This window comes from Dysidea avara, chromosome 7 (assembly GCF_963678975.1).
Source record: "Dysidea avara chromosome 7, odDysAvar1.4, whole genome shotgun sequence".
Taxonomy (NCBI): domain Eukaryota; kingdom Metazoa; phylum Porifera; class Demospongiae; order Dictyoceratida; family Dysideidae; genus Dysidea; species Dysidea avara.
In genome coordinates, this window is record NC_089278.1 from 18,826,202 (window position 1) to 18,852,730 (window position 26,529).

Consider the following 26,529-nt stretch of genomic DNA (forward strand, 5'->3'; position numbering starts at 1 on the left):
TGGAGAAGGGATGTGCAACCTTGGTGTAGATATGCGCACCTCCTAACTGCCTGTAGACACCAATGAACCTGCATATGCATGGACATGGAGCAAGCCGGCAGAGAGTAACACAGCTGAAGTGCAGTGGTCACATATGCATGTTCAACGACAGAAAGTTACTGCACTGTAACTAACCAGTGGCGATTTCACGTACGCAAAAATGGAAATGGAATAGCCCAAGCACATCTAAGAGCTGCCATATTTAAGGAGATAATAGTATTACTAAAGAAAAACACTTTTGACCATAGGGATGTATACAAATACCCACTAGGTACATAATTAATAGCATAGAGGGGGGGGGGGGTTTGGTGTAGAAGGGATTGGAGAGTGGTTACACATTAGTGGTAGGTCAATCATGGAAATATAATGATGTCAGTGGCAGTGGCAATAATGATAATGCATGAGCTAGTAAGATTAGAGTGGGATTAGACAACTGAGGTGGTCACTAAATAGTGTAGCAGTCGCATAAGCATGGTATATACTACATGAAAGCAACAGTTAGGACATGCCTGTCTGCAGAAGCAGTGATAACTCGCAAGGCTATAGTGAAGAGCATGCATGCTGTGGCAGCAATACTAGCAATGAAACAGTAGAAGTAAATTACTTGCGGCAGAGTTGTAGTTCAATAGTAGTGGCAACAGTAATAGCAGACATGCAGTAGCCATAAAATTCATGCAGCAGTGCTTTGGTATATCATGAGGTTGCATATCATGCAGCAGCAAGAGCATCGCACAGTACTCCGCTAGTCTCTGCACTCTCGGCAGATCATGCAATAGTGGCACCCTTAAGCTCACAACAGTGATTGCATTTACGTGGCCGCACTAATGTTTCATTTGGCCGCACTAATGTTTCATTAAGTGGCGATAATTTGTTTATTTATTTATTTTTTAAATTAATTAATTAATTTTATTTATTTACTTTTTTTTTTTTTTTTTTTGCGCTGGGGCCATGATATACATGCAGCGATAGTAATGTTCATGCAACAGCCACAAATGGAATTGAGCAACTGAGGGGATCAGGTTGGGGTCACTAGATGCCGTAGTAGCCATGCTTGGGCAGCATTGTATATTGACCAATTGATGTCTGGAATATATACGCTTTAACGGAAGTAGTAATAATCAGAACAATAGCAGTAGCAACAATAATATTCATGCAGCAGCAGCAGTAATAGCATTCACGCAGCAGCACTCTCAGTGCAATAGCAGCGGCAATAGCAATATTCACGCAGCAGTACCCTCAGTGTAATAGCAGCAGCAATAGCAATATTCATGCAGCACATGCAGCACCCTCAGTGCAATAGCAGTAGCAGCAGCAGCAGCAGCAGCAGCAGCAGCAGCAGCAGCAGCAGCAGCAGCAGCAGCAGCAGCAGCAGCAGCAGCAGCAGCAGCACATGCAGCACCCTCAGTGCAATAGCAGCAGCAGCAATACTGCACTTACTTGATTAAACACCGCCCTTTAATAGTTGCAGCATTTGAGTGGTCCCACAATCAATTGTGAAAATAATGGCTTAAACATCACTCACGAGAAGCGAGTGGTAGTCGAGTTTGAATAGTCACCGCATAGATTTTTGGAACTAAGGTAATAAACGTCGTTGTATTTAATCAAGTAACTACAGTATTCATGCAGGAGCACCCTCAGTGCATTGGCAGCAGCAGTAGCAATATTCATGCAGCAGCAATAGCAATATTCATGCAGCAGCACCCTCAGTGCAATCGTAGCAGCAATAACATTCATGCAGCAGTACTCTCTTAAGTGAATCATGTAACATACTTTGTATAGCGTAAAAGCACAATAGCCTCTATACTTGCAATAGCTCGCGAGTGACCAGCCATCAAACATACAAAGTTATAAGCCTTACGTATAGCATGCTACCGGAGAAAGCTTGTCCAGTAAATGCTTGCCCATTGGTTGTGGTCCCATCCTCATCCCTCAGCTGCCACCAAACTATATGGAGGAGTGTACAAACACAGTGTAATTAGAGCACGTAAGGTTTTTTTTAATTTTTTAAAAATTTATTTTATTTTATTTTTTGCCGGGGCTACATTTATACGGCAGTATTCTCAGCCAATTATGCGACAGCAGCATATCATGCAGCGGCACTCTCATTATGCAACAACACTCTCAGCCAAACATGTAACAGCAGCATATCATGCAATGCAGCACTCTCAATCATGCAATGGCAGCATATCATGCAGCAGCACTCTCATTATGCAACAGGAGCATATCATGCAGCGGCACTCTCATTATGCAACAGCAGCAATGCAGCACTCTCAATCATGCAATGGCATCTTATCATGCAGCAGTATTCTCAATGCGATAGCATTAAGCCATTACGAGTTTTTTATTTTGCTTTTACCAGCGATATATGCTTGACAACACCATCTGTGACCCTTAGCCGTAACCTAGCCAGTGCCTATATGTATCCAGCATAAGTAGTGCCTAGTGTCAGTGACCTAATAGAAGCTGAATAGTAGGAGCACTTACAGCTGGCAAATCATTGTGGTAACACATTATTATTAAAGCACAATAACATTCATGCGGCATCATCATGCAGCAGTGCCTTATGTGATAGTAACATGTAGCACTAGCACTTAACTAAGGCATGAGCAACAGTAGTGGCACACATAGCATATAAAATAAATACAGCAATACCTCATGCAAATCAAGGCACACGTTAGCTGTGCATATATAAACATGCCAATGGTGAAAGCTTATTACACCCTGATAACAATTAAACAACTCAAACAAACAAGCGTAACAGCTGACAACACTTGGAACAGAGGTTTATGACAAACTTGAACAGACAAGCCCGGAAGCTAACGACACAATGTTAAAGGACAAGCTTGAAAGCTAACGACAAGACTAAGCCAGTACAGCAATTCATCACAGCGTCACTTTAATTATGCTAAACTTCTTATAGAACTTGCATGAGAACTCGGCTAGTATCCCTCGATAGCTATTCGTCTTATTGTAATGGTGCGATCAGTTTCGTTCAATTTAGTGCGCCGCATGCAACACGTGTCACACAAGGAACGAGCTCACTGGTTATAATGAACTTCCAGCGATGACAACCTTGTTTCTTGTTTACCATCTCGATCGATTCCGTAGGCTGGAAGTACTGCTACGAAGAACCTCTGGCCATGGTAGCTCGGCTCATACACAACTCGTGTGAGTGGCACATTTTTTGTTTACCAACCACTGTCCCCGGTACACAACGTGACACTAGCGGTCTTGTTTCACCTACTAGAACTTTTCTTTAACCAGGCCATTCACCTTTCAAGAACGTGGCATGTCACGTGACCGCAAACCTGTTAAACCAGTTTGTTGATTACACAATACTTGAAACCATCTCAACATTATTTCACGTGCTTAGATCATAGCGCACCCTTACGCTATAGCGTGCACTTAGGTCACGGAATTATGTGCAAGTTCTTATAGTGCTAAATCGCAATATCTGCAGCATGCATGTTAACTTCAATTTATTATGATACAATAAATTACATGATAGTATGATTATTACGTACTTGTTGCAGCTGCTGCCAATTTTGCTGGTTGTCATCGTTTAGAAGATTATCAAACACTTCTGTTGTTTCCTTTGAGTACGAAAATATAACAATAGTAACTTACTACAAGAAGCACCATGTATCTAACAACAACAGTAATGGATCCATACTATCAAAGAAGGATTAGAGTTCATTACATGGTAATGATAGCTGTTCTGTGTAACCTCACTACATAAGCTGTATTGATAAACTGAGTTTGGCTTCAGTAAATTATGGATCCACCACAGAATAACTCACTTGTTGATCAACATACCTCAAAAAATGTATCACTAGGTTTCAACATGTCAACTACAGTTTCAGTAACACTGTATAATTATACAATTATAATCATACACACATACAGATGGAACGGTGAATTGACATACTCATTGAGAGCTGTGATGATATTAACTACCAGATCAATTTCTTCTGCATACACTTCTTGCTCTTCAGATGTTGCAGTCAAGTTAGACAGAGTGCTGGCAATACTAGTGACTGCACTAATCTTTTCTTCTTCCTTCAATTCATTTATTGACATAGTAATGTTGCTAGCCTGAAATAAGTGTACTGGTTGTAAACAATGTTTATGACATCATACCATACCTCCTCAACTAACTCTTTAAATTTTACTCTAAAGCACTGAAAAAATTCTTCCCAATCATCTTCACCTTTGCATCTTCTTCTCACGGTACCTAAAAGTGTGCATGGACTATGAGACGTTGCTATTAAATAGTGATTATCATTTATCGTACAGCATGGTGGTCAGGATCTCTCATGGTGCCAATAAAACATTATAGATCATGATGAAAATTTACCTTTATGGAGATTTTTTGTGGAATCTAACACCAAATGTGAAGTTAGACACACCAATATTGAGGTCCCAAAATGCCAATCCCAGCTTGTGTGCCTGCCAGACCACAGATGTAAGGATAGAAGCTAAACAACACATCACACAGCCACTGGTGCATGCCATAATAGTAAACTCTTGCCTTTTGGGGTTTTACCAAGTGTCATGTCTACCTTCTGTGCCTTGTATTTATATATTAGTAGTGTTGTACTGATAAGGATTTTTCAAGTGCACCAATATCCAATTTATCTGTACCTTAAAGAATCCATACCAATCTTACCAATCCAACATTTGTACATTTGTATAATTATACGAGCAGTGAAGTGTAAATACAGGTATTGCTACTGATGTGACAATTAGTGTATTCCAATATGTTTTCTTTTCTATGAATGATGTAACTATAGAGCAGTGGTTTCCTATGGTGGAGTGGCCTATATTACACTATCCAGACAATTAGGCACTATAAACATTATAACGCGTGAATGCTTCCATAAAGACTTGTCCGGATTACCTACATTTTGATGTATTATCAAGATGGCTGGTACAGTAGATTATTTAGTTCATTCTCAATGGCGGATCCAGGATGGGGCATTTGGGGCAAATGCCCCCCCCCCCAGTGACTTCTCATACTATTACAACTTTATGTCAAGCCAAGATCAGCTTATATAACTCATGAAAATATGTACATTTATTAGCATTTATTACAAATTCACCTGAAACCAAAGCGAACCAAACTCAAACTAGCTATGAAATTGTCACCCTGCACCTTCGTGCGTACTAAGCGCCTCTAAAAATAATTATCGTGTTGCTGTTGTTTAAGACATTCAGAGCTATTTAAACAATTTTTAAGACTTCACAAAGGTCAAAATGGTAAAAATCAACAGTGAAATACTACTAAGAGGTGTATCATTTGCTGCACCAAAATGCAGCAACTAACAACAGAATCTGACTCTCCCTAACCACCTACAACTTGGCCTGTCTGTGCCCCTCCCCTTGCCAGGTCCTGGATCCGCCCCTGATTCTAGTGGTACAGTTTTTATTCTTTAAGTCTAACAACTACTGGTCTTCAGAAGACCTGGATGCAAATATTTTACCAGTAACAGCAGTACTTTCACATGCATTCATATGGCTTCTTGTAATTTGGTGCTTTATAGCCCAGAGAGGTTTTCTATTGGTTTGCAGTGAGCAAGCAGGCTTTATAATGGCACCTATATTTGCCTTATACACTATCAGCAGCAATATGGGTTCTTGGAACATTTGTGCTAACTATCGATATGGTAGTAATTGCAATATCAGTAAATGATGGTGCTGACAAAATTAAGCATTGGAAATAAAGATGCTTTAGCAAACAGATGGACTCAGGATTCAGCATGCAATGCATGAAACCTAAACTTTAACGTTTCCATTGATAAACTGTGTCACGCTACCTACTTAAAAACCATGTATCTGGTTCATGAGTTGTTTACTAATTATCAATTCTTTTAAAATTAGTTATTATTGCATAATTACATACAAAACTCACTAATTACCAGTTACATGTTTGTCATTGTTATGATGGAGTTTCTTACAAACTCTAACCACACAAAAGTCTTTGGCTGTCTATACTTCATCTACCAAAATACATTTTCTTATCAAAACATTTAGCTAGCAAGTATTATCCATGCAAAAACAGCCAAGCCATACAAAAGGGTGCTTCCTTAAATACCCTCAAAGCCAACCATAAACTGGCTTTGAGGCTTGTTTTTACACAAATTATTGTTCATCTTATTTACAGATACAATGACAATGATATACATAAAACAAACAAATTTAGTGCCCTACCAGTACAGAAAAATACCTACTGATCCGATACCAAAGCCAAAGAATCTAACTGCTCTATAATTTTGTGCTTGCTAGTTCATGGCTATGGTTATATAAAGTTGTATTATGGTGTCTGTATTTATTTACAATAGTGTTTTATTCTTCCAAGTTAGGCTGTATATTTTGCAGTGACTGTTCTATTAGAGTATCTCAATTTTTCATGCAAAACATGCAGTTGCTCAATTTTTAACAAAGCAAATCCTGCACCGTTTATGCTAGAACATTGATCTCTAGCCTGTTATCACAAATTTTGCTAACATAGCACTTATGATGATTATGATGACGATTGGCATAAATAGGTAGTGTACTACCCCACTGATTGGTACCAAAATGGCTATGATATTGGCTTTACTTTGATGGAAGTTATAATATATAATTGCACTGTATTCAGAGTTTATCTGATTATTTTGTAAGACTCCAATAGAGCACACATTTTTCAAGGATTTCTAATAAAACACACATAGAATGTTCCAGATTTTCCATTCATTTGGTAGATCTATGAAATTATAAACTTTTGCTATTGAGTAAATTTTACCTAGAATTTTCATTTATAAAAATGAGGTGAACAGCTGACTCAGTGGTTAAGGATTTGAGTGTTCAGTATGGAGGTCCCTAGTTTGTACTCTAGTAAGTTCTTTTTTTGACCTTTTTCATGTGCTTTTATATCCTGTGATAACTGTTCTAATAGAGTAACTCGACCCCGCGATTTACAGTTGTTTGATTTTGCCTTGTAACTTTGTATAGCTGTCAATGTGATTTCTTTAAACCACAAAACATAGGAGCTATGATGGGTAACCTATACGCATACCGATTTTTATCATAAGTGGTTTACTCTGTAGGCATGACAACAAGTCGGCCTTTTTTAATGCAAGTAATCATCCATAGCTCTATAAGATTTGACTTGGTATGTGATTTTGCTGCAATACATTCTTAAAGTGCACCAAAGCTGAGCTACACCGTTGCATTTTATAATGAATTTTGGAAAGTGTTTGAAAAGAATAATCTAAGCCCCCCTAAAGCCCCTAAACGAATGGGGAAAAAACAACAAAGAAATTAAGTGAAATTTGAGGGTTTGTATTTCACTATTGTGTTAGACAATCTTGCTCATTATGGTATGTAGTGTGCTGAAGGTGGAGGGCATTTGTAGTACAAAATGATCCGAGAAGGGAGCATGAGCTACATAAAGATTGTATTTTCTTTCCTACTCATGGTGTGGCATGCAGGCTTTCTACGTGTGTCTTGGTGGTATTGTACTCCCTTGCAATAGTAGCTGCACTTGAGTGGTGCCATAATTGATTTTGAAAATAGGATTTAACATCAATCAGTCAAGTTTGAATAGTTGCCACATCACAAAGATAATAAATGCTACGGTGTTTAACTAACTAAATACAGTGTAATTGCTGTATTTATAGTGTCTGTATTTGTGCATGTGGTTTGTAGACAGACATGCAGACATACACATGATGGTTGTAAACAATTCACTAGCCTACAGTTGACTACTATGGGATGCATCTAGTTAGAAACACAATGATAGCTTTCTCTTTTAGAGCATGTAGTTACCATTTAATTCAGGTCCAGAACATGGGACTTCCACAGTAACACCAACAAGTGTCTCATTCCATGTAACATTGAATCCAGTATAGTTCACTGTCACTGCACTACAGAATCGATCTTAAAAAGGGAAAATAACATTTACATAAAATGTTCATATTCATCTGAAAATTTAAGAATACTTTGTACTATATTTTTAACATTTATTTGTTTGCTTAAAACTGATGTAAATCCATATTTGCCCATGTGGATGAGGACAGACAAGTATGTAAATATGCTAACATATACATGGACATGTTGACACACGGACACGTTGACACACAATTTTCTCAAATGTAACTAACCAAATGTTGTCATTTTTTGCAAAATCCTATTTTAATATAAAAATGTAATTATTTTCCAACAATAAATTGAAGTTAACATAAAAGGTTGGTTCAGACGTTGATAGAACATGCACATGTCCAGGCAGAAACTAACAGTATCCTGAAAAACAGGCTTATTAACTCACATGGATTACACCTGGCTTGAAGGAATGCCACGAGATAAAGATTTACCGAAGTGCCAAAGAAAGATTGTCGCAGATTCAGTGAGTTGGTGCTGCAAAATTACTACGTGAAGCTCACTTTACTACTGTGTAAACTTGCTGCCGCTGTGTTAAACCTTGCTACAGACACGACCACATTATATGCCCAGTAAGTTAGTAGTTACAGTTTTAAAGTATGCATGTTGCATGCTTTCTTCTATAGCATAACCAGCAAGATGCCTTGCACCCTCATCCACCGAACCCAATGAGTCTCTCCTACAGACACTGAACAATCTGGTAACCCAGCACCATCCGACTCCTCACCATCAGCCCTTAATGTTGAATTATCCACCATAACTGTTGCTGTGCTAAGGGAGAGGCTACAAGAATGCAATTTGCCAGCCTCTGGTAATAAGGCAACCCTCATTAAATTCTTGCAACAGTCTTCTGCCGATGATTCAACTACTCAACGTGACAATCCTGCATTCCTGCTACTGGACCCAATGCTCCTGCCACTCAATGCAAACAACCCACTGACTCTCCTGCCCTGCAAGAGCACACTACTGATTCTGCTGCACAGCGTGAGAGCCTTGGAGAGAGTACCCTACATACTGCTGCTAAGGAATCTACCATTATATCACAGAACTTACTTTCACAACTAGCTACCTAAGCTACAGAAACTGGCAACACTCCAGGTACAAGTGGTAATCCGATGGAGGATCAGTTATCTGAAGTATTGGAACTACCTCATTACAGCAGACGAGAACTGTCCCCCAATGTTACCAACATCCTACCACCATCCCAGTGCAACTCTCAGCAGCATGTGATCAACCCACCATGCCCAGCTGTCACTGTTCTCCAAGGTACCAACCCACTTCCATTGTTAACAGATGCCTCTCATAGACCATCACTATCACCAGTAACACCATGTATCCAAGACAAGATACATAAAAGTGAGTACATTAATTTTGCTACACTCACCACGAAAGCCATGTTTGGTGCATCAGAGCCAGCATCACAACCCTCATTTACGCTTGAACTTGCCCTTTCTGGTGATTCATTTGCAATTTAACCCACCAGTAGCCATAAAAGAATTTCATCATTTCCTGCTTGGTTAGAGTAGAGACCTGGAACATTTTCTAGTAATAATAGTTAGCCACAAATCTACTAAAGCTTCAGAACTCATTGCATACCAGGCAATCATCATCTCAGCCAGTAGACAATATCACCTCCATTCCTGGCTGAATTATGATACACAATTCTGTATCACAGCAGCCAGTGATCCCACTTTGAGGTGGGATAAGTGCCACTCAGACTTGTGGTTTAAATGTATTACCCCATGTGTGACTGCCATTCAGCCAGGCCGATTCCCATGCACCCATTGTGGTCAGACTAACCACTACACTGAGAACTGTCCTTTTCACCCCCTCACCTACGCAACCTCCTAATCAGTGACCAGTTACCAGAGGAGCAACTAGCAACACAGACCCTGGTACCCCAGTCTGCAAGGACTTTAATAACTTCAGGTGCACTCGAACACCTACACAAGCGTGACCACTGCAGAGGGAACCACCCCCCGAAGGGCATGCCCCAACAAAGGGGGCATGCACTAGACCGCACAACTGTTATGACCATTCATACTCGAATGGGAATTAAACAATCATCCAGACAAAACTTTTGTTAAGCAGCTCATTCACAACTTGCAGCGTGGCTGTAATATAGACTACAATTTGCTCACTTAGCAAACAACCTGGCTTCTGCATTGTTACAGCCGAAAGTTATTGACGTAGCACTTCAAAAAAAGAGCAAAGCAGGTGGAATTCTTGGGCCATTCCAGTTACCTCCCTTGCCCAACCTTCGCTCATCGGGTATGTACCCGAAAACAATGGAGGGTGGTGAGTTATATATCATCTTTCTGCACCATAGACCCTGATTATTATTCCTTAACCTACTGCACTGTTGACAATACATATAGCGTTAATAACAGACCAGTGCACGTCTCAAATAAAACTGATCTAAAAGATGCATTCAGGTTGATTTCATGGTACGCCTAGAGGACTAGAACCTCCTCGGTATTCAGGGGCACCAGAATTTTTATGTAGATACCTGCCTCCCATTCGGCTTGCATTCTTATTTAATCATCTGTCTGATACAATCTACTGGGTATTACAATACAATTACTGAGTGGCACGCTTGCTACACTGCTTAGATGATTTCTTCACTGCTGAGCCTGCTAACATCAATGACTGCATGAAAAATCTAACAGCAATGCTTTCCCTTTGCAGCAAGATCACTGTACTAATGAAATCATCCAAGGTAGAGGGCCCATCTACATCATTAACATTCCTAGGCATTCTACCAAACACTACGACCATGGAAGCAAGTATAACATAAGAACAAAAGCAGGCCACACTATCTGAACTACTCCATCATAGATACTGCCATAACTGCACTGAGTGGACTCTGCTTTCCTTAATCAGAAAACTTTCATTTTGTTGCAAAGTCTTACTAACTGGCTGCATTTTCCAAAGTTTTGCTTACTACTAAAGCATAAATAGATAAGTTAGTTCAGTACCTATTTGCATGGTCTACATTACCATAGCCTAGATGGCTATACTAAGGATGCCATATAGCATGAGTGTCATGCTGCACGACATGTAGGCTCCAAATTGCCATAAACACTACTCCATGGCTGCATGATGTTTCCTATCGCTACTGCCACTGCTACCATTGTTTAGCGTGACTGCCTTACCTACCTTTGTACACATGTGGGTTCCCACTGTTGCTGCTGTTATTGCTTGCAAGGCTGCATATTTTACCTACCCCACATAGCTGCTGTACACATGAGGGTTCCCAGAGCCACTGCTGCTGCTACTATTGCTTGTATGGCTGCTTTACCTATCCCACATAGCTGTTGTACACATGTGGGTTCCCCATGCTGCTTGCTGCTCTCTCATTACAACAAACTTGACCCAATCCAATAAATGTATAATCCACGAAAAGTACACCCACACAAACGAAAGGTGTAATTTTGTCAATATTGTCCAGATGCAGCTATGTATGCCTATGGAATAGCAAGACAGTTAACTGTTACCACTTAATTTAGCTGACTCGATGACTATAACTTGTATTTAGGATGCATGGTTACTCACTACACTACATACACATGTACTGGTATGGTTTGTACTTCGTAGCAAAAATGTATGGTAGTCATGAAACAGAGATTATGCCAAGAAAGAGTTGCTATGAAAATTGCACACAATCACCACTTGAATGCTGTCGATTGTGTTGCCTACAACACAAACAATTCAACTGTGACATTACATCTATGCAATTTTTAGCTTTACTTATTTATTTTTAACAAACTGATGATATCATGCCTAAGATGAAGCTTAAGATGGAGACATTTAGGTCTATTAGAGTATCTAGAATACAAGTAGCAACCTCTACAACTTCCTGCCATTTTACAAAGGTTTTCTAGAGAGTCTTCATAAGCAAGGCATGTAATCCACCATGTGTGATCTGTTCATTATGAACCCCAGCTTGTGTCCATACCACCACCCCTACCCTACATGTGAGAACTCATAGGGATGGAGGGTAGGGGAGGTGGGATAGGCACTATCTATAAGATTAAAATGAACAAAAGGTGGCTCCAGGTCAGATTACATGCCTCTCGAAGTTCTAACAGTACAAAATACACATATTTCATGCTTGCATATCTTTCAGCTATCTCAAGCCAACAACATTGTTTCTAGTTACTCCAGTGCCTTCTCAAGGCCAGCTGGGCACAATGTGTGCATTAACATGCCTACAAATGACTGTCTCTAGAAAGCAGACCCGAAATTTAGTAGCATAGCAATCTTGTGTTATTGTTATTTTAAAATTTACTTACACGACAATAAGGTGTGTATTTGTGCATAGTGATATGCTCTAAATGTGTTATACATAGTATACACTCCTGTAGTGTATGTGATGTGTAGGAGATGATAGTTCATATTTGCCTCTTTAGTTAGCAAATGTGAACTATCATCTCCTACACATTACATACCCCATGCACTGAAGTACATTTTATGCACAACACATTTAGAGCTCATCACATATGTGCAAATACACATTTTATTGTAGTGTTATGTGGCAGGTTTTCCATACTTTAGGTCACTAATAACACGACATGCATTATGTACTTACTCAAGGATAGTGTGGCAACCCTAGATTTGCCAAAATTTCCATATTGATTCCTAACAGTACACTCATAATTTCCAGAATTATCTTCTGAAGTAGTAACAACAAGAGTCTGTCTTATTTGCTTTTTAATAGGACGTCCATTCAGTAACCAGCCATATACAAATGTACTAGCACTCAAACCAGTAGCTGAACATGAAAATGTAACTTGTACTCCTTCCTCAGCATATGCTTCCAATGGTGTGAGGGTTACCACTGGTGGGTGTACTATTATACAAAAATAACACAGATATGTGATGGCTTTCACTGCACATGGAATATGTACAGCTAAGATAAATAGTTACAAAAGTTTACCGTTAATTCTTAGCATTGCATAATCGGAAAAATTATTTCCATGTTGGTTGACAGCCACACATCTGTATTGACCTTCATCAGGTGGTATTAGAGTAACAAGAGTGAGTGTGTTGGTTTGTGTTCCTAAAGCATCAGTTGGAATATCATCACCTCTTCTCTCCCAGTAATAAGATGATGCTCCCTCGGCCATACATGTAAACTGAATATTTGTAGAATCATTATTAACTTCAATAATTTCATCGAGTGGATGAGTGGTGATTTGTGGACGTGCTACACAAAAGTAAGATATGGTGGCATGAGATTCAGCAAAAATTTTCCTTACTAGTATCCTGTATTATTCCTCTTGCCCTACTGACATCACCAAGTTCTACTCTCACACCAGTAGCAGGTAATATACTCAAAGCTACACTAAACTCCTCATCTTCTTCCTTAACAACTGTATCATCCACCACTGGTATTGTCACAGTGACGCTGGTGTCTCCAGTAATAAATGTAGCATTCAATGTAGTAGCATTATAATCAATACCAGCTAATAACAAGTGAAATAATTATAGATGTTTTATAAAAATAATACAATGCTTGGAAATGATATGATCTGTGTGCTATACAAGAATTTATGGAGTACTATACTAACCTAAAATTAAAATACCTACTGAAAATATTTTGTGATGGTGACAGTAAATATATTCCATAATAGATCACATGATAACATACTACATCGATAGCTCACCTGTAGCAGTCGCTGATAAAGTTGTCACAGAAACAGTGAAGTCATGACTGGCAGTTCCTCCAAGTAGATCAACAGTCACTATTATAGAACCAGATTCTTCCCTTCCACTAAATGTTGTTGTACTGAACTGAACAGTCAACTCTATTAGAGTAATCACACATAACAACACATACAACATACTGGTATATCATTACCTTCATCATCAATGATGGTAATAGTAAAGGAATGGTCACCATTAATAGTTACTGGTAGACAACTAGACTGTAGATCAACAGCTAAAGAAAATGTTTCATTTTCTTCTTGTACTGAGTCATCAATAATATTCACACTAAATGAGACAGACAATTGTTCACTAGGGATGGTAACAGAAGGGGTTAGTGGTGATGGTACTCCAGTTTGACCATAATCTGACCCAGCTATTGAGAGAAGATTCATAACAAATATGCATATCAGCAAGTTTACCTGTAGCAAAATTATCTGTCATAGTGACCACAAAAGTAAGGTCATGTGAAGCAGTAGCATTAACCCTAAAGTCAACGTTATATAAACCAGCTGATTCCTTCACTGCATGTGGTTGTTCTCCAGTAAATATCAGATCAACTGCTCCCACTAAATACACAACAATCAGTTAATAATGCACACTTCATAATTTCTTTACCATCATTATTAATGATAGTTACTTGGGCAATATTCCCACTATCCACTCCACACCATGATGTAGGGGAGATGACCAAGTTAAACACTTCGGTACATTCAACAATGTCATCATTATTAACAGTTATATCAAATGAGAGTGACTCAGGAGAATTACTAGCAACTGGCACTGTGACAGTTTGTGGTGTATAGTCAGCTCCTGCAAGGTCAGCAAGACATACATCTACTAGTTTATCTGATACATTACCTGTAGTGTTTACATCAACTAAATCAATAATTAAGTTAAATGATACAGGTGATGGTCGACTTAGAAGGACCCCTGGTGATAGTGATCCCATACTTTCGCTTACAGTAAATATTTGTGGATCAAATATCATTTCAACTGCAAGAACAAGTGATCATAGTCTTTTATGAATATAAAATAATATCACTGACCTGTTGAGTCTACAATAACTCCAATACAATTAGAGAGACCTAAGTCAATTCGTATAGTCAGTGATACTGATACTACTGATAGTCTCATGTTGAATACTTCCACCCTCTCAACTACTCTGTCACATGTCACTGGTATACTGATCATCTTGCGAATTTCTCCAGGATTAAATGTGACTCTTACCGGGTTAGAGTTAAAATCAATACCAGATCCTAAAGAACAATGACAATTAAAAATCAGCACAGCACATTCTTAGATAGTCCAACTACAAAATATCTAATGTGAAAATATGTGATATTAAGTTGATAACCTTTATGGGTTAAGTTATTTACATCATTTAGTATTCATTTTTTCAGTTTTGGTCTAGATATTATTGGTTTTTATACAAGATCCAAAGCAATCATACAGCCAGAATTAGTTCTGCATTATCTGCCTTTTTTTTCCCTTTTCCACAGGCACAATGAAATATCTACAATTAGCTACTGTATCACAAACACAATTTGTGCTGGTCACTGTAAAGTGTTAGTAATAAATACTTAGGTTTAAGGAAGAAAATCCATCCCTCCTGGAGGAAGACTGAGTGTGGCCCCGACTAGACATTGGGTGACCTGCAGTTCGAATCCTGGGGTTGGGGGATTTTTTTTCCTTTCTTTGGCCCCTTTTCTGTTACACCTTTTCAGTCATTAAGTCAGTCACTATGTCAAGTCAATAAGCCTAACTCCTTGAAATTAGGTTAGGTAATCCTAAGGCTGTAGCACATGTTGCTGTCAGACCCTCTTCAGTGCTGGTCACTGTAAAGTGTTAATAGTAATAACAATGTTCCGAATGCTCTAATAGAGTGTGACTGTTCTATATTAAAGCATATCAATTGTATGCTTGTTAGATTCTAGCTCTTGTACTTGTACTAAATAAGGGTGAACAGCTGAAAAAAAAGTAGATGATTTTTCCTCTTTGACAAAGTTATGCAGACATACAATCTGTGTAGCATGTGCCATTGCAGTATATCCAGAGTTCCCAGAAATGTATGGGCCTGAGACTTGTCATTACCACCCTTGTGCATTTTGAACCTAGCTGGTACCCACCATGCCATCCCCACCCTTTACTGTAATGTGAGCACCTGTGATATAGCCACACTCATGAAAAACCCTTCTAGAATGGTGGTAAGCTGTAGAGACTGCTTCTACATTAAGTATACAAACAATTCATACCTTGTGCTGATGGTGGGGATTGCTCAAAAGGAGTAATTTCAACAGTGAGAGTTGTGGTACGCAAATGAAAGGATCTGACAGTTTCAATAGCAATAGAACCAGATTCTTCAGTCCCAGTGTATTCAGTACTAGCAAATTCAACTGTCGTATCTGTAGCAATTGTCATACATGAAAATATGTACAGTAACATACATATTAACATTATCACACAGATAGTTGCCTTTGACGTAAATGATCTTATGGTTCAATCAAGGTTTACAGCTATATCAGTATATGATTTTTTACATACTGCTATTGACAATTATGTAGTGTAGAACTTTTAAAATGCTACTATATGTATCATAAATTTGGTGTGTATTAACATGATTAATAACTACAGCTGTACCAAATTTTAACAGATAGAGCATGTAATCATAGTGGCTAGGCTATGACTCATACAATAACAATCAACTAGTGGGTACAGAACCAACAACTGATTACAGTAGCTTGACAGTATAGCTTTGTTTGGCTTGCAATTGAAAATTGTTTAGCAAAATTTTTCATACTAGTAAGTGAGACAACTATGTATACTGACCTGAAAAATCAATAATGGTGGCAATAGTAGTGGCTATTTCCCCTGGAACAAGTAAGCTACTAAGTGACTGCGGAATTGCAAATCTGAGAACAAATGTCTCTGATCCTTCTGCAATATCATCCATAGTTACTGGTACATTAATTGTAGTACTAGTAGTTCCAGCAGTGAAGGTGGCAGTGATAGGAGTAGAAGTGTAATCCACTCCATTACCTGATCAGTCAACACTAACTAACTAGTCAGTCTAGGATACACATCTCTTACCCTCAGCAGATACTGGTGACTGGTCAGATGGTGTTACAGTCACACTAACGTCATATGAGAAATTACCTCCTTTTAACAGTAAAGTTACAGAAATCCTGCTAGATGACTCATTCCCAGTGAAAATGAAGTGAGAGAATTGTATCATCACTGTTATATAGCATATAATTATGCGAGTAACACGTAAACCCAACCAAATACATTAACTTTAAGTAGACATACTCACTAATGAACACATACAAAGTTGTATAAAATGCTATGATTTTATTGATACATTTGTTTATCATTTAATGTTCACCACCAGAGGACTTCTGATACAAGCTACACATAACCCTATGACACACATATTGCCATGTAATTTCACAACCAAACATGGTGTCCAGTGTTGACACCAATAATGGAGTTGCTGCATGTACAAATGTGGGGGTAACAAGAAACCCATGCACATGTATGGTAATGAGGTAACTGAAAGGTATTTAGGGAGGCCTCTTGGAAGCTAATTGAGTGGCTTTATGATTTGCACAGTAGAAAATTATTATTTAAACTGTTCAAAACTATTATTTACTTTGGTTCTTGAGTTGTTTCAAATACTTCAAAAACAAAATTGGTCATAAAGTGGAAGCAATATATTAGGATTGTTCCGGTAATCGGATCGGTAAATGGTAGAAGCCAATAATTAGCTGTTTTTACCATAATCAGAATTCAGTTGTAATGCCAGCAGATTATTAGTCTATTCAGCTTCAGCAGCTGCAGTACCACTGGAGGGGGCAATTGGAAACAGTGGAAATGGAAACTGGAAATGATCAAATTGTCACATAAATGTATCTTGGAGTAAAACTCACGCTTAGTGGCCACCTCTTAAAGACCACCTTGTTATAAACACCACAAGACCATATTATATTTAGGTCCCAATGATAACTAAGGTATAGAGTCAATGAGTTCATTAATAATACCACTTTGTGGTTACCACTTAATAAAGGCCACCCCTAAACAAAGACCACCATTTTACATTGAAATATTTGGTAAGTTCCAAACATGTATTTCATGAGTCAAAGTCATCTGGCTTTCCATACCATTATCGCTCAGTTGTACCAGGATGTGTCATACAAAAATACTCCATGCAAGTAAAGTGTAGTAGGCTATAACATACTGATCAAAGTTCTCATAAGGAGATGACATCAAGAGCCTTTTTAGCAACCTAGGTGTTTTAATAAAGATTTCCGTTTTTCATTTCCAATTTCCATTTCCACTGTTTCCAATAATTACCCATTCTTTTGACCTTTTTTAGCTGACCTAGCTGTTTTGATGAAATAGATGTTTGGAACTACAATGTGAAGAGGTGGTCTCTGTAAAGGTAATCAAGAAGTGGTCTTATTTATAAGGTCATTAATTATGCCTTAGCCATCTTTGAGATCTAATTACAATATAGTCTTTGTATGGAGGTGATCTTTGTAAGAAGTATGTCTTAAGAAAAACTAGGGTTTTACTCTAGGATACATTATAATGACGATTTTACCATTTCTGTTTCCATTTCCAGTTTCCATTTCCGCTGTTTCCAATTACCCCACTGGAGGGCTGCATGGTTACTGTATATTGGGAAACTTTGGCAGCGGTAAACTTTGGCGAATAGCAAGCTAAATTACAGTTTGCGAAATAAACTTTGGAGAATTCAAGATCAATCTATAGTTAATTTTAGGTACTACGAGTAATTGGCAAGTTAAACTTTGGCGATTTTGTAGCGAATCGCCAAATTCGCCAAAGGCTTCCCCTGCCAAAGTTTCCCTCTATACGGTAATTTGTTTATGTTTTGTGGTACTCACAAAGATAAACAAAGGAGGCTTGGAGCCTTGTCTGGTTAGCAGTTTGGAATGGGGGTACAACCTTACAGTATATGCTTTACAAGCTGTACTTTTAGTGGAGTATGCACAAGTGTAACTTGTAGAGTACTACAACCAGGTATTGGTTAACTATTGGTAATTAAGGTAAAAAAATATATCGGATATCAGTTTTGCAAAACAAGTGGGAATCGGTACAGCACTACAATATAATTATACATACATAGAAATACAAGACTATTAAATTTTAAAGATATTACCAACATACCAGGGAGATCCAGTATGACAGTATCACTGCCTATTACTGTTGGAGCTGTGTGGACAGTCAGTGTACACTCATACCCTCTGCCATCATCATCTGCTGTTAATGCTGAGATGATGTACAAGCCACTGTACATTAGTGAGCTGTCCATTGTAGATGGTAAAATGTTATTTAGTGTCCTCAAGGTTCTACTTCCTCTTCTCCACACCATGTCCACTCTATTGGTGATACCTCTCACAGTAATTGCATTACATGTTAGTGTTAGTGGTTGACCAACTCTCTGAGTATTAGGGGCAGTGACAGTCACACTAGGAGTGGGTACTACAACATTGAGGGGTAAACAAATATCAAATACATGTATGACTTACTAGTAAGTGTCTCCAGTACAACTGATGATGATCCACTAGTTTCCAGTATCATCACATTACACATGTATGTACCCTCATCTCCCTCCATCAGGTATGTAAACCGGATACTGCTAGTGTAATTGTTACCACTAGAAGTGGTTGGGTTGATGGTCACTCTACTATCATTTGTAATAGTGTCTCCTCCAGGTCCCATCCAATTGATCATTACTGAACTGGACTCAACTCCACTAACTGTACTCACTGTACACTGGATCATTTGGGGATTACCCACCATAGCTCCTTGTATGGGACCAGATGGTGATGTGGTGACAGTAGGAGGAGGAACTGCAAAAATAATGAACAATCTTCTATATCTCATGACAAACCTTACAATTCAGTAAAGTAATGTTTATGGTGAATAACCTTATGGTACTGCCCAAGCGCAACATCACACTGGCTCGCACACGCAACTCTGCTTGAGATTTTAAAAGTCGCTAATTAAGGGGTGTGACAACTGCTTTGCTCACGAGACAGCATGGCAGCTGTTTTGCTCACAGGAACGAAACAGTTTGCCATGCCCCTTAATTAGCGATTTTAAAACTCTTGAGCAAAATTGCATGTGTGAGTGAGTGCAACGTTGAGCTTGGGCCGTACCATAGTCTTGCAAACCAGACATTTTAAGAGCCTGTGGGCCTGGAAAACAAGCATCTGGTAACATTTGCCTAGTCTCGCCAGCCAGCCTCTAGCCCAGCCAAAAGACAAAAGAAAAAAATGTAGGCTGGATGGTGAGACTAACATTTGCCATATTTTTTTGGCAGGCACAATGTAATTTTGTGATGTTTTCCTTTGAAGAATCATCATGTGTCAGTTTATCCCAGGTGGTGTTGCATCATTTTATGTTGATTAATTCTGCCAGAACTTTACATTGTCAACAAAGTGATGAATGTTACCAGATGATTTTCTCCATGCCTATATACACAAAGAAAAAAATGGGTAGCTTGGCAAGACTAGGGGAACCTGACTGTAAGACATAATTGATTTGAGCTGATCGTTAGAGGTCAGCTAGATCAGTAAGAGACACGGTCACCATGCTCTGTTTTCCTGATTGTTTTAGTGCAGGTAATTAAGAGGGATGGTCGCTATGTTCTGTTTTTCTCTAGTAAATCGATCACTATAAGTGCAGCTATCTACCCCCTCTTAAATATTTTGTAGAAACTAATGGCAACTATGTATGTGCCTGTATGTAGAAACATAAATTTAATGTCTTAATATGGTTTACTTGATGACAATGGGTGGGTGGGTGGGCAGGCAGGTAGGCCAAAATCCGGATTTTACAATTTTTAAAACTCAATAGTGGTGCTTTGATAAGAGTTTCTTATATTTAATAAGATATCAAACAGTACAGCAGTACTGTTTAGTAGAGTTCCCCTTAAAGTGATGCATACTGCTAAAAATGCTGCATCTAAAATTCATCGTAGAAAAATTATATGCAACAAAAATCACTAGGGACCCGCCGATTATGCTGGCATAATTTTGAGCATAATAGGTACCTAAAAGCATTGAGCATAATGCCAGCATAATAGGTTAAATATTTGTACGATAGTGTAAATTCTTGCTGGAAAAATGACAATTGCAAAACAAGATCGATATACTCTAATAGAGCAGTCAGTAACTCTAATAGAACAATCATCAAACTGACTGCTCTATTAGAGTATATCGATCATGTCTCTTACATGCAGCAAGGATTTATTATTTGTGTTCCAGCCACTCATTTTTTCTTTCTATATAGTGTTAAACTAGTAGCAAAGCATATGAACTAAGGCATGAACATTGAGCATAATCGAGCATAATAGGTAAATATTGAGCATTAATTTAAGCATAATAGGTGAATTTTTGAGCAGTGCAGCATAGCATAATAGGTAAAATTATGAGCATAATCGGCGGGTCCCTAAAAATCACCTTCACGAAATAGTCTTACTCCATTCAATATCAAAGACAGCATTAATAACAAGTAAACAATTATAGGCGTCTGGATTCAGAATTTAAAAAGTCATTAATACCAGTATTTTGGTCTGCCTGCCTGCCTCACTGCGTCACAAGGTTAGAGTACAAATGAAGCAGTGCACAGTAGTGATGTGCGAATACCGAAAAAATATCGATTTTGCGATAATTTTGTCGATATCATTATCGTATCGATTTTCGATACTGCTTAGCAGATTTCGATATTTATCGAAAAGGTTATAATTTGCGATAATTATCGAAATAGCGAAGAATGTTTCGATAAATCTACAGCATTTAGAGTGTGATTGCGCAATCACGCTAGAAATGAAGGTTGGTTCTGTACTATCTAGCCACTTTAAAAACTTGTCTGCCAGTTTTCTAGGCTTATTAATAGTTTTATGCAATGGTTTGTGTGCAAATTGTATTTCAAGCATATTTATAAATATCGGCCGCCCACGCAATTACACCACCCACACAATTAAAAATTATCGAAAATCGTATCGAAATTTCAATATTTACCCCAATATCGTATCGATATAATATCGAAATAAAAATCCTGATATCGCACACCACTAGTGCACAGACACCATTTTACGCCACAACAACAAACTCATGGGTGGGATGTGTCTTTAGTGGTTCTGACTAGTTTCTACTTACTGCACTTTGCTATTCCTTTTATCTTCAATTAAATGGTTGTCTTCTTCATACCAGGAAACCATACAAAGGTGACAATTATCTGTATTGATGCTTTCCCTAAAGGAGCATTTAGATGCAATGAAACTATTTGAGGTGCTTAGCAGACTTTAGTATCGCTGGTAGTATCTGGTATAGCACCATCTGCAATGTTAAGCAATAATTATTACCTAATGGCTATTGAAAACTTTTTAGCAATGAAGTTGGATGGATTATATAGTATAGTAGGAAGTATGATAATTGCACATTAATTGAAATAGTGTAATGACTGTGCCAGGTTGTCCACTAAACAAACCACTATTGCTAGTTGTATAAGAGTTGAAGTTATGTATATAGTGATTCATAGGTGAATATTCTTGGCTGGCTGTTATATGTGTTAGACAGGTGACAGACCACACAGTTCATGCATGGGGAATACTCCGAACCTTGTGACAATGGCCAGTATGGTGACCTCTTAATTCAGGTGACCTTAAAAACAGGTTTCAATGAATATGATTTGAAAACATCTAAACTACAGTAACACAACAAGCAATCATTATGGTACTTACCAGTCACATTCAGTATAACATTATCTCTGTTCCTTATCACTGGAGAAGTGTGGATAGTAATGGTACATCCATATCCTCTGTCACCATCATCTGTGCTTAATGGTGAGATGATGTATGTATCTGTGTACACCAGTGAACTGTCAATTGTAGATGGTGTGGAATTTACTACTATCTTTACAATATTACTTCCTCTACTCCACACAATGTCAACTTTACTGGCAATGCCTCTTGCAGCAGTAGCATTACATGTTAGTGTTAGTGGTTGACCAGCTGTCTGAATATTAGGGGCAGTTACAGTCACACTAGGAGTGGGTACTACAACATTGAGGGGTAAACAAATATCAAATACATGTATGACTTACTAGTAAGTGTCTCCAGTACAACTGATGATGATCCACTAGTTTCCAGTATCATCACATTACACATGTATGTACCCTCATCTCCCTCCATCAGGTACGTAAATTGGACACTGCTAGTGTAATTGTTACCACTAGAAGTGGTTGGGTTGATGGTCACTCTGCTATCATTTGTTATAGTGTCTCCTCCAGGTCCCATCCAACTGATCATTACTGAACTGGACTCCACACCACTAACTGTACTCACTGTACACTGGATCGTTTGGGGACTACCCACCATAACTCCTTGTATGGGACCAGATGGTGATGTGGTGATAGTAGGAGGAGGAACTGTGAGGAAAACATAATAAAAACAATAATACTATTGAAGTATGTAACTAAGCTTGGTTATAATGAAATTTAAAACTTTCATAAAAAATATGTAAAAACTAAGCTTATAGATTATAAGTATGACACTGCTATATGCCACCAATTATATCTGATCATGTATACCTCAAAGCAAGTACTTATAAAGTTTAGCTTGAAAGAGAGAGGGTGTCTGATTTTTAAGTATTGTGCCTAGAGTTAGGATTGCTAGTATGTTCCTTCTATCAAGATTACACACTCTCTATACGATCTTTAATCATTGCTGTACAACCTGCTATCTGATATTAAGGCTCAGGTCGATAAAGATATATAATCACTCTGTCAGGTGCTTCTTCTTCATTGTGTGAGTTTTTGAAATCAGATTAATAATCTTTCTTATAATGATTTCAACAAGGAATGAACAGCGAGCTAAACGCATTTTTCCTGGCTGACAGCTAGGCATGCATACATTATGTCAAAATATTTTTGGGGATAAATAGTATAGTAAGAAGAATAAGGATTATATTATGAAATGTAATCATGTAGACCTACATGTTTGTTTCTCACAATGCTTTTTGAAAAATCACTGCTAAATGAATGTCAAAAAGTTCATTATAATATGGCCATTAAGCCAAGCTACTGTGATACCAGTATTCTTCCTGGTAACAACACCACAAATAGAGGAGGGAATATAGTGATTGTATCAGAGAAGGTGAGCATGCTTCTTTTACTTCCTTTGTGTTTGGAGCTACAAGAGACATGGGATGGGTAGGGAGGCAATAGTATCTGACTGACCATCCCTCTTGCCACAACTCTGCTGGGTCATGGATACAAAATTTTATTCGTGATTTACTCTATTCAGCTACAAAGTGCATATATATGTGGTAGTAGGTTCATCTTACATTAGTTTAGTGATAACACTCCTGAGAGGGGCCATACCGCAGGGAAGGTGGCTAGTTGCCAATTAATATTCTTTTTTATTTTATTATTCTTTTTACATAAGATAAAACAGTACATAATACAAATGAACTTAAATATGGGCCTCAGCGACCTACACAGCAATTGGTGCCTCAGCAATGGGACAGCGCAAACTGGACCTGGCACCGCAAATGCACATAATTGCAGATCTCAACAAAGAGAAGCTTAATTTACATCTCAGCCATCCCATCACTATTCCATAAGAAAGACTGTGCTTAGCACTCAAAAGATTGGCCAATCTCTTATAAAACTGAGTAGCAGCATCACCCATTCCACCAGTAGTGGTGAAAATTAAAGGAGTAAATGAGGCATTCTCAACTTCATGAACCCTTTGTTGGTATTCACGTCTCTTCTCCTTATCATGACGTCGGTATGCAGAGTGTAGGGGTAGATTTGAGGGAGTACTAGGGTTAAAAATTCTCACATCAAAGTATGACTTCTCAAATTGTCATCCCCAAAAACCATTAGCTGCAATGTCAAGCCTTGTGTTATCATAACGGTTAGATGTTTTGTATTGAAGGGTCTCACCAGAAAGAGGCTGAAGATGGGGTTCAATGACAACATTGCTACAGACCTCGGAAAGTAAGTTGGCAGTTAGATCACGCACTTCATTATGTGTCAAAGAAGGATACCCGCCCTTTGGAAAAGACAGAACATGTTCTATGGTAAAAAAGTGACCACAGGCACAGGAAGTAGGGCAGGCAGATGGTAGCCACAGGCACATTAATATTCATTATTCAAACAATTGTCCAATGCATGTCACCATTGTGCTGGGTGTGGTAGGAAAGGGGAGAGGGCTAGTTTGGAAAAACGGAATCAATGAAATTGCTGCCACACAGTATTATCATACAGAATGGCTAAAATATTCATTACTAAACTCTGAGTAACACAGTATTTACAATTTCTGCGACAAAGCTACCAATAAAATTCCTATATGTCATAACCCTACCATACATACATACCAGTTACATCCATAGTGATAATGTCACTGTCTCTTATCACAGGAGATACATATAGTACTAATCTACATTCATAGTCTCTGCCATCATCATCTGTGCTTAATGATGAAATGGTGTAAGTGTCTGTGTACAATAGTGAACCATCCATCATAGTTGGCAGAATATCACTTGATGTTAAATTATTACCATCTCTCCTCCATATAATTCCTACTCTACTGGTGATACCTCTCACAGTAGTTGCATTACATGTTAGTGTTATTGGTTGACCAACTCTCTGAGTATTAGGGGCAGTGACAGTCACACTAGGAGTGGGTACTACAACATTGAGGGGTAAACAAATATCAAATACATGTATGACTTACTAGTAAGTGTCTCCAGTACAACTGATGATGATCCACTAGTTTCCAGTATCATCACATTACACATGTATGTACCCTCATCTCCCTCCATCAGGTACATAAACTGGATACTGCTAGCATAAGTGTTACCACTAGAAGTGGTTGGGTTGATGGTCACTCTACTATCGTTTGTAATAGTGTCTCCTCCAGGTCCCATCCAACTGATCATTACTGAACTGGACTCCACTCCACTAACTGTACTCACTGTACACTGGATCATTTGGGGATTACCCACCTTAGCTCCTTGTATGGGACCAGATGGTGATGTGGTGACAGTAGGAGGAGGAACTGCACCAAATATACACAAACATGGTAAGGATCACATATTCCATGACAAGTTCAACCTTATCACAGTTGCAATCAAATTGCAAAAAAAAAAAATAATGAACTAACTCTATTATTGAGTATCTACTCCATCTGAGTAGTGCCACATCATTCTACAAACTTCAAGAGCTAAGTTTGAGAGTGGCCATTATGGAATATGTTTTGGAAGTTGTTGGCTTTGCCAAAATCTCAGTTTGACAGGAAATAGTTATACAAGAGTGGCTGGCTTGCTATACAGTGTTTTGTGTCAATTTTACTCCACTTTTGTAGCAAGAGTTGGTCATCTACTTTTAGAAACTCATAATTTTAGCCATTACAAAGCCTGTGCAGATCTCTAACTTTCACTGAAATGAGGCACTAACAACACTACAACCATTCTTGGTTGCCACCTTTGATTTCACAACTTTTTTTACCCGGGCTTTTAAGGCTGCACCCTTTTTACAGCTTGGCTGTTTTTGCATTTATTTTACTTCTTTTTGCTTCAAAGGTGGCCATAAGCTGCTTTGGAGCTTATTTTACCACATTCCTTATTCACATACAGATAATTATGGAAGGGAGAAGTTACAATTGTGTTGCATTGCTTATTTTATTTTACTATTTTGTAATACTCTAAAGGAATGCACATTTTTGAAGACTTCTAATAGAGCACATGTACTATGTTCTAGATGTTTTATTAGTAGATCTATGATTAAGTTACTGAGTAAATTAAATAAAACTTTTATTTCATT

The 26,529-nt window shown here is 38.3% G+C and overlaps 1 protein-coding gene across 2 annotated transcripts in view; it reads right to left on the minus strand.

Moving 5' to 3' along the window:
• The window catches only part of LOC136259679 (hemicentin-1-like), a 172,024-nt gene that overhangs the window by 27,142 nt on the left and 118,353 nt on the right, over positions 1–26,529 (minus strand). The window contains exons 52-74 of one of the 2 annotated variants that reach the window (XM_066053183.1): positions 25,442–25,765; positions 25,083–25,394; positions 22,804–23,127; positions 22,442–22,756; positions 19,221–19,544; positions 18,859–19,173; positions 16,759–16,905; positions 16,498–16,707; positions 15,924–16,073; positions 14,718–14,927; positions 14,530–14,664; positions 14,287–14,481; positions 14,091–14,237; positions 13,823–14,044; positions 13,629–13,769; positions 13,221–13,427; positions 12,899–13,168; positions 12,551–12,811; positions 7,849–7,959; positions 4,185–4,273; positions 3,968–4,134; positions 3,856–3,907; positions 3,564–3,632 (exon numbers count right to left, since the gene is read on the minus strand). In XM_066053183.1, coding sequence (XP_065909255.1) covers positions 3,564–3,632; positions 3,856–3,907; positions 3,968–4,134; positions 4,185–4,273; positions 7,849–7,959; positions 12,551–12,811; positions 12,899–13,168; positions 13,221–13,427; positions 13,629–13,769; positions 13,823–14,044; positions 14,091–14,237; positions 14,287–14,481; positions 14,530–14,664; positions 14,718–14,927; positions 15,924–16,073; positions 16,498–16,707; positions 16,759–16,905; positions 18,859–19,173; positions 19,221–19,544; positions 22,442–22,756; positions 22,804–23,127; positions 25,083–25,394; positions 25,442–25,765 — 4,697 coding nt within the window. The remainder of the gene's footprint in view (positions 1–3,563; positions 3,633–3,855; positions 3,908–3,967; positions 4,135–4,184; positions 4,274–7,848; positions 7,960–12,550; positions 12,812–12,898; positions 13,169–13,220; positions 13,428–13,628; positions 13,770–13,822; positions 14,045–14,090; positions 14,238–14,286; positions 14,482–14,529; positions 14,665–14,717; positions 14,928–15,923; positions 16,074–16,497; positions 16,708–16,758; positions 16,906–18,858; positions 19,174–19,220; positions 19,545–22,441; positions 22,757–22,803; positions 23,128–25,082; positions 25,395–25,441; positions 25,766–26,529) is intronic. The other variant, XM_066053184.1, reaches the window with a different exon arrangement.